This window comes from Erpetoichthys calabaricus, chromosome 15 (genome assembly GCF_900747795.2).
Source record: "Erpetoichthys calabaricus chromosome 15, fErpCal1.3, whole genome shotgun sequence".
Classification (NCBI taxonomy): domain Eukaryota; kingdom Metazoa; phylum Chordata; class Cladistia; order Polypteriformes; family Polypteridae; genus Erpetoichthys; species Erpetoichthys calabaricus.
The window spans coordinates 15,009,782-15,019,220 of record NC_041408.2 but is presented as its reverse complement, the minus strand read 5'-3'; the positions used below and the strand labels follow the sequence as shown (position 1 = coordinate 15,019,220).

General features: G+C 40.4%; 1 protein-coding gene across 1 annotated transcript in view; it reads left to right on the top strand.

Moving 5' to 3' along the window:
- Positions 1–3,000: 3,000 nt before the first annotated feature.
- The window catches only part of tpcn3 (two pore segment channel 3), a 143,809-nt gene continuing 137,370 nt past the window's right edge, over positions 3,001–9,439 (top strand). Inside the window, exon 1 of the mRNA XM_028820525.2 lies at positions 3,001–3,417. Within this exon, the coding sequence (XP_028676358.2) occupies positions 3,307–3,417 (111 nt within the window). The 5' untranslated portion in view covers positions 3,001–3,306. The remainder of the gene's footprint in view (positions 3,418–9,439) is intronic.

Sequence of the window (9,439 nt, the reverse complement as noted above, 5' to 3'; positions counted from 1 at the left end):
TTTCATATACAGTCTTTTTCTTCGAAATTGTGCCTCTAAGGCTGGCATCCCAGAATTGTCTTTTCACAGATGCAGATGATGCTGGTATTGGGCATGTACAGTATTTAAAGAGGTCTAATGAGTACCTGTAAAGTTTTTGTTTCTCAAACTACACACTCTGATGTCCTTATCCTCTTATGCATCTGGGCCTTCCCCTTCTTTTTCCATAATGGTCAGGTCATTGTTCTCTATTGGCAGCAATAGGCACCACTGTGTTAAATCTTCAGTTTCTTGGCAAACTGTCACATGGAATAGCCGACACTCTGCAAAAAAAATGGCTGACGTCTTTCTTGAGATAGCAGCTTCAGGATGGCCCTTTTTACTTTCTTGTATACATTGTGAGACTTGCCCGGACACCACCTAGTCGGAAACCACATCTTTATCAAATCCACATGTTTATTATTCATAAATAAAGACAGTGTCACACAGCACACAATGCACACAGTAATAATCTCCCTTAAATAAACTCTCTCTCAGTCCTTGGCCGCCTCTACTCTCCTCCTGGGAGCTTCGTCCTTCTCCCACTCCCGAATCTGGCTCTCCGACTGTAAGGAGGCGGCCCCTTTTATTCCTGCCCGGATGTGCTCCAGGTGACTGATGAAGTCCATCCGGCAGCACTTCCTGGTGTGGCGGAAGTGCTTCCCTTTGCCCCGGAAACACTCCGGGCGTCCCTGGCAGGTTCCTCCACCATCTTGCCGAGTGTGGCGGAAGTAACAATATCCGGGTCCCACGAGGCTTATGGCGCCCTCTGGCGGTGGCCACGGGTCCCAACAGGCCAGAATCTCTTTGTTCTTCTCCCGTGGTCCTCTCCTGCTCCAGGGTGGTTGCCCCCTCATAGCCCGGAAGCTATTCCTACCACCTTCCGATCCTTTTAGGCATCCCGGCCAGGTACTAACCCCGTGAATCTGCCACAACATACTATAGAGAAAGAATAGGCATCGTGAAAAAATTCGACCTCGAGATTTCAATGAATTTCGTGTTTTAGACCTTCCTGAGTTTGAAAATATCATTTTTGAAGTTATGTCTGTCTGTGTGTAAACACGATAACTTGAAAATGCTTTGCCCTGGTCAATGAGATTTTGTTCACCTGCTTTGTATCAAAAATAGGGAATCCTATCAACTTCGGGGCCACTGCTGACAACCAAAACTAAACTGAAAACTTCAGCGAATTTTCAGGTAAACTATGGTTACAATTACAGATAGATGATTCAAATTTTTTATAGATATAATGATAAAAAACAAACAGATATGAAATTTGAAAAACATTACTCAACCAAAAGTAGTATTTTATTTAAACAACCATCCAAATTTTTTGTATCGTGAAAATATAAATCTCTGCATGATATTAAAAACTGCATTCAAGATTACGCATATTCTTTCATTAACTGTTATTAATTTTATTTTAATTTATACATCATCAGTTTAACAATAATGTGTAAACATTAAACATGTAAATATAAAGGTGTAATAGGAAAATTAAGCTGCTACATCCTCGTCGTGCTCCTGGTAATACATTTAATTTTATGATTTTTTTTTTATTTCCACCATCATTATCATAATTAAATGTAGTTAAATGCAGTTTTACCTAGAGCTATTCATTGCAACAAATATTAAATAATACTAACAGTTTTTCCATATTTTAGGTGTCTATACAGGTAACTCTTTTTACTATGCATGTAAGCTTGATAATGCATATGTAATCATGAAAAAATTCCACCACAGTTTTCAACATCCCCAAGTGCGAAAATATCATTTTAATATAAAGTTTGATTATAAACAAAGATAAATGATTGCGCCCTGTGGTGGGCTGGCACCCTTCCCGGGGTTTGTTTCCTGCCTTGCCCCTTGTGTTGGCTGGGATTGGCTCCAGCAGACCCCCATGACCCTGACGTTAGGATATAGCGGGTTGGATAATGGATGGATGGATGGATAAATGATTGTGTATCAATATTATCACTTAGTTATGATGAGAAACAAGAGAGATATGATATTTGAGAAATACTGCGCAACTGGAAATGGTTCGGATGACCTTTTCCACTATCTCAGTATACAAGAAAGTTGAGAGGAGTACACTTTTTATTTGAAGAAAATAACATTGCATACAATCAAGTTGAACTTACACAACAAATGACTTCATAGTCAAACTAGAAACACAAATCAGAAAGTTAAAAAAGAAAGCAAAAACAAAAAGAGGCAAAACCTAACAAAACAGAATTCAACTTCCACCTGGATTGTCAAGAGATATCAGTTTCATTTTTGTCAGTTTTGAACCCAGAACTGAACTTTAGGAATTCCAGAACCCTGCAACCCAAGTGAACAGAATAACAGGTTTCAATGGTGCTAATGCAATTACAAAAGTTCCTCTTATAACCAATTAGCATTTATAAATATTATACAAGACTAATTGAGGACATGCTAAGGGACTTTAACATTAGGCCACTGAAGGAATGGCAGCTGAAACTGGTGCTTTGCAGTTAAATGTGAATAATGTATTAAAATCAGTCATTTTAAGCAGTAAAGGCCATTAGCAACACTAGTAATGTCTTGGCTGTATTATTAAATCAATTAAATGGCACCTTGACAAGAAAACCATCAATTTCTATCAAAAACATGAACATGTCCTTGCCATTCCAGACTTTCGACTGGTAGTTTAGATGACCTGTTCACGATACAGAAGGCATGTTTATTGCACATTTTTACAACTCTTATCGTAAAGTGACTTAAGGGCACAGAAAGGGAGCTCACTATGGAATAAGAAACACTGAGCAGGTTTAAATCAACGCCCTCGATTATCGTTCACATATATCAAACAAAACACACACGCGCGTGTGTCTGCGACACTCCAGCTCTCTCTTCTTTCCTTCTTTTATCTTCCTCGATAAGGATACGCCAGGAGATGATCTTTCTCTTCTTTTTTTCAGACTGGCACTCACTTTCACTGCGAAATTTTCTGTTTCCGCCGCAGGTCTCTGTCACATGACGGAGTCGGTCAAAAAGCATGGGCTCAGCAAGGAAAGAGTAAGCCGCCCGTCTCGGAAACTTTTCTTTGCAAAGAGGCATCGGTTACGTTGTCGCAAAGACTTTTGGATTAACAAAAAGAAGAAAAAATAAAACAAGAATGACTTTCTGACTGCAGCGAAGCAGGAGGACGCACAAAGCCGCGTTTCAGTTTGATCACCAGCGACTTGGAAATTCTGGGGATTAAAGCAAACGACATTCCTCTCGGTTCTGGCATTCCGCTCTTTTCCTCCTTTTAGTTAGTCGAACATGCCTGTAGATGCAAAAGGAGTTAACGGTTCCGAAGACGTGATCACGGTGGAAAGCTCAACCGTAAACGGGAGGAATCGTGCAGAGCAGCATCCCTCTAAAACCAAACTGGTAAGCAAAACTGTGAGCTCTTCGGTACTTTACTGATAATCGTTAGCGTTTTTTTTTTTTAATGAAACATATTTCTAACGGGATCTCCACCCCTTAAAATAAGACTATTTATTAGGTAAGAGTTTAGTTTGGGATGTTTGATGCAGACACGAACGGCACTTTCCACAGTCTGGAAACCTTGCACAGATTTGCGGCCCCTGCCCCAGGGGCGAGAGGCACGGGTGCGCTCATCCCAAATAAATTGAAGCGAGAAAACTTCACCCCGCCTTGCCGACTACACGAAGCATCCGACACAGACAGAAATAAAACGCGGTTTTGTCACCGGGCCGGAGTGAGCTTAATCACGGAGCGCTCACCTGCGAACAAATAGGACCGAAGTGCAGTAGTTCTGTGAGTCACGCGCACGCGTGCTTACTCTCCGTGGGCCTCAATGACTGGTGCGTGCACGAGCAGGACACTCACACGAGGTCACTGGGGGGCAAAAGTGAGACTTATTATACTTTAAAATCGCAGAGATCGTTAATATATTTTGTTATTTGATGATCTGTAAACATTTAGAATACATTTTCACCTTTCTTTTCACAGCCAATAAATATACAGGTAGGTTTGTGGGTAAATGATTTGATGCCCCATTATGGTTGGGTTGCCTGTTCCTTCAGGTTGCAATACCAATGATGTAGGTCAAAAAGCACTTTGAGTTAAATAACTCTTCAACAACCCCAATCTTAACCTAACGGGGCTCTAATGTTAATCATGGGCTAATACGATGGGTGTTACGCGACTGCTGTTGGGGGCGTTTCGTGATGTTGGGGCATCACATGACTGACCTCATAGGTACTGTGGTCTGCAATTACATTCTGTTGAGGATAGGCTCCGCCCTGACTCTAATTTGAAATAAATTATCATGACCGACGTGATATTTGTCAATTTACAACCCAACATAATCCAGTCAAGGATCACCAGGATCTGACCTTAACTGGGCAGCACTGGCAGAAGCTTGGAAAAAGTGAACGATGCATGCAAATTTACATAATTCTTAGTAAAAATGAGTAAAGTATCTCCTTTGTGAGAATTCAGAGTAGCATGATACACTTCTTTTCAATAACAGAGTCACAGAACAAGTTTATATAAGTTATGATTTTTATATCACATATTTGTCTATTGTCTATTAACATGATACATATATCCATTTTCAGAACTGTTTATCCCAATTAAAAGCATTTAAGGAGGGTCCGGAAAGAACCTTTATTAATTTAGATCTGTAACAGGTTCCATAATCGTGAATAAATGATAACAGGTTTGGCTTTATGATTTTAAAAGGAGTCTTGGTGCTTTACGATACCACAGGCTAAGATATACTATATATACCGATGATGCAACTCATTCATTGTCTGAACCTAATTATTTGTGGAGCAGGAGAATATACAGCACCTGGCAAAAGGCAGGGATTATCCCTGCCTGAACATTTTGTCCAATACAAGAGTGTTTACACTCATTTATTTGTTAGAGTCAACAATTTACCTGATAGTTCTTCTTTGCTTTGCGGGAGGACTTTGGATTTACTCCAAGAAAACCCAATTGCAGACGTGGTGGAATAAGCAAAGGCTACACATCTTGTTGGTGCCAAGATATAAACCAAAGTGTCTGCAGATCTGGGGCAGTAGTGCCACTCACTGCATTACGTTACTGTCCTCACCATAAAAATTCATCAAAGTTTATTTTATGTAAAACTAGGGGGCTTTGCCCCCTGTTTGCTTCGCTTGCCAACCCCCGGGCCTGTGCTACGCGCCAGCCACTTTCACCAAACAACAAATCTTTTATTTTTCACGGATAAGCCTCTTCATTGTAAGAAACACTACTTTTCCCTGATGGCAACACGAATTAGACGATCTACAAGTCTCCGACTTAAAGTTTAAAGCCCAACAATATCTACATACTTCTGTCATGTCACCTATGTCCATATATTCGATCTCTTTTCGCTGTTCTGTTATTTCATCGAGTAATAATTTCCATTTGTTTGTGCTAATGCGATCTTTACTATCATTTTTTGTGATCTTTCGAATTTTAGTACTTTCATAATCTCTAACTTGCTCTACATGTGTATCGCGCCAACATTTTTGAACCTCTTTACAACATTCTACTTTGTCTTCTACTTCTGGTCTTTTATTTCCGACCCCACTTGGAGCTGAGAGCACAGGAACTGTGTCTGACAATAGCATTCACACGAATGAGAAGCGAGTGGACCGTGGGCGTGGTTCTAAATGTTTGAGAGGAGTGCGGGACTTGTCAAAATCTCTTTGCAAAAAGTCTTGTCTCGTGGGACCTGAAATTATCTCTCGCGGGAGTTGAAAGTCTTGTCTCGCGGGACCTGAAATTATCTCTCGCGGGAGTTGAAAGTCTCATCTCGTGGGACCTGAAATTATCTCTCGCGGGAGTTGAAAGTCTCATCTCGCGGGAACTGAAATTATCTCTCGCGGGAGTTGAAAGTCTCATCTCGCGGGAACTGAAATTATCTCTCGCGGGAGTTGAAAGTCTCGTCTCGTGGGAACTGAAATTATCTCTCGCGGGAGTTGAAAGTCTCGTCTCGCGGGACCTGAAATTATCTCAGAGAATGTCTTGTTCCAGCATTTCCGTTTATAATGGAGAGATAGATATTCAACAGATGAGGAGCTCAGTAATACAGGAAATCCTCAGACTAGAACCACTGCTTTTCTGGGTCAGGATAAGCCAGTTGAGGTTATTTGGGCATTTATGTTGAATGCCATGATTGCCTCCCACAGAAGGTTTCAGGAGACACAGCTCACTGGGAGAAGATCTAGGATATGCTGCATCTCAGCTGGCCTGGGAGCATCAATGAATTCTGCAGGAGGAGTTGGAAGGAGGTGCTGAGGATATGGTGTCTGCTTAGCCCATCTTAGTGTGTAATGGAGGGTTGTCTAAATGTTAAAGCCCAAACACTATGAAAGCAACAGACAGCGGGACCTTCAGTACTTGACTCTTAAATAACCTCACTTGCTAGGAATCTAAGCTTGGCACAACTGTGTCTAGCAATGGGAGACTAAGAAGTAATCTCTAGATGTGCACATCAGTGTTTACAGAAGGCCAAGTTAACCACAATCCAGACACATTCATGTGTCCCTGCCATTTGCCAGTGCCAGCACCACACAGACAAGTCTGCCGTGGGAAAAACTGAGCTTTGGATGTGCTGTGGAGTAGTGAACTAAGCCAGTAAGAAGTGAGCCATACATTTAGCAAGGTAAGTCAGAAAGTGTTTGCATTTTGGTGATTTGGGGCAGAAGTGAGCACAGTTGAGGTGCTGATGCGAGCACAGTGCTGGCAAATATTGACACTTTTACTAAACTAAAGCTTCCTGATTAATGGGGTTGCTTAATACAACAAACGTCATTTCAAGTGATGATGTAGCAAACACTAAATCTCTGGCACTTACTGGGTATTTGAAGACAATGATGTATCAATCAGTCCTGAAACTAAAATGTGATGGACATAAAAGCACATAAAGCACAAATCCGAAGGGTACAGGAGTGACTGGGGCGCAGTACCTAATTATGCAACGTGTTTGAGGCCAGTCCTTTCCAGTGGCTCGTTCTCAGTGAGTCCACAGGCAAAAGCAACAGCAAAAGTCCGACCTCTTTGTCTGAGACACCTTGAAAACGGTTGCAACAAAGTCTGTTTTGCAGGAATTCTGAAATAATGCACTGATAATTCAATCGACACATTTTGTTTCACAAAGGCAGCCTTAAAGTGGAGAGAAACATACAAAAATAGGAAGAGATTTGGAAAATTAAGGCATCCCTAGTTTGTGACAGTTGAAATTTGAAGTCACTTAACTTGCCTTTTTAAATGTTACTTTCAGTAAACCTTAAAATTTCTAATTGGCTTTTTTTTTTTTCTTCTCATGGACAAATTTTACTTAAGTCACTTTCCAGAAAGATAATTCTACATTTGTTCCGGTATGACTGTCCGGTACTTTATACAACACCACATAAGCTCTGGTTTGGCCGTGTTCTTTCTGCAGAGAATGAAAAACTCTTTAAGCCAAATAAAAGTTCTCTCTGACTGCTGATGCTCTTCTTACAACAGACTTACTTAACTGAGTCTCACTGAACCTTGTCCCCATGACAGAGTTCTCTCTCACGGTGCTTATCTCATAAATCCAATTTATGGCACCGGTATTTTGTAACATAATAGAATTTATTTCCAGTGGTCAGTGTATGTACTTACAATCAAGTCCTGGCTACTTTTTATCTTTTATTTAGAAGACATCTATGCAAGTTGAAGCAAAGAAGAATCTCTTGTGCGTAAGCCACTTGTTTTAAATTTGGTCTTAAAATGCTTATTTTATAGCAAGAACTCTTCACTTGAGCCCTCGATCACTGTAGGCTACCCTGAAGCCAAAGCTGGGTGGTCTGCGGTCACATGAATTGGGTGAGAGAAGGTACTCGCTGTGAGTGAGTTGAATCTTGTGTGGGAGTAGAAGCCCATCCAGGGGGAACCCCTTCACATCGTCCAGATAGCATCCAGGAACCCAGGGGTGATAAGTCAGGTTTAAAAATTACTAGCTGTCCTGCATTAAGAGCCGTTTAACCCAAATAAGTTGTGTACAAAGACTTTTTGTTTGTCTTCACTTCAGAAAGCCTTTATCTAGCATTCAGTGTTATTATATTTAATGACCTCGTGGGCACAGCCATCAGCAGTGTGTCTATCTGCGGAGAGAGTGTCGACCTCATCGAAAAGGTTTATTTACCTCGGCAGTGACATTCACGTCTACACTTTTGGCACGCAGACTTATTCTGTTAAATTGGAAAAATCCTAAGTCTCTTCTGATAAGTCAGTGGGAAACCGATGTTTTATATTATTTGAAATTGGAAAAAATCAAATTCTCAGTTAGAGGATCTGTACAAATTTTTTTCAAAACCTGGCAGGATCTAATCAATATTATTTTAGAATAAGAGAAATAACTATTACCGCATTTAATTCCCTTCTCCATTTTTTATTTACCTATATATTTATTTCTCCCTTTCTTTTATTTATTGTTGCCTTATTAAAAAGCCCTAAGCAATTCTCCTTTGGCTTAGCTCTTCTTCTCAGAGGTGGGGTTTGATATGTCTTCAATTTTGTTAGGTTATAAATTGATCTATTTGTATGGAATGATTACAATAAAAATTAATAAATAAAATAAAAAAAAAATTACTAGCTATCCTGCATTAAGAGCCGTTTAACCCAAATAAGTTGTGTACAAAGACTTTTTGTTTGTCTTCACTTCAGAAAGCCTTTATCTAGCATTCAGTGTTATTATATTTAATGACCTCGTGGGCACAGCCATCAGCAGTGTGCGGAGAGTGTCGACCTCATTGAAAAGGTTTATTTATCTCGGCAGTGGCATTCACGTCTCTGGTGACTCTTCCTATGAAGTTAGTAGACGGATTGGGAGAGCATGGGGGGTCATGAGGTCGCTGGAAAGGGGTGTGTGGCGCTCCCGATATCTATGCAAAAGTACGAAGGTCCAAGTCTTTAGAGTCTTGGTTAGGTTAGGTTAGGTTTCTTTATTTAGTCATGTTTACACAGGAAAACATGAAATTTGCCTTCTCAGTTGCATCTAATAACAGGTAACAGACAGAATGAAATAAAACAGACAAATAGAAATAAGAAAGGTTAAGGTAAGGCAGTTAGATAAAACATATTTATACCAACAAAAAAGGTTACAGGATATATATAAAAACCTTAAACATTATCTCCGATTTTTCTTATTGAAAAGTCGTATGGCACTAGGAAGAAAGGAGTTTCTGGAGCGATTTGTGTGGGTTTTCAAAGCAACTATCCTTCCTGATTTACTGAAGTTTAGTTCTACATGTAATGGCTGTCTGTCATCAGTTGAGATGATTTCCAGTTTCTTTAGCATTGCCCTCTGACACACACTAGTCAACTGGTGCTTCCTGTCTTGCTATGTTGTTGCGAGTCATGGACGCTGAGACAAAGACTGGACTCCTTTGCTACTGTGTCT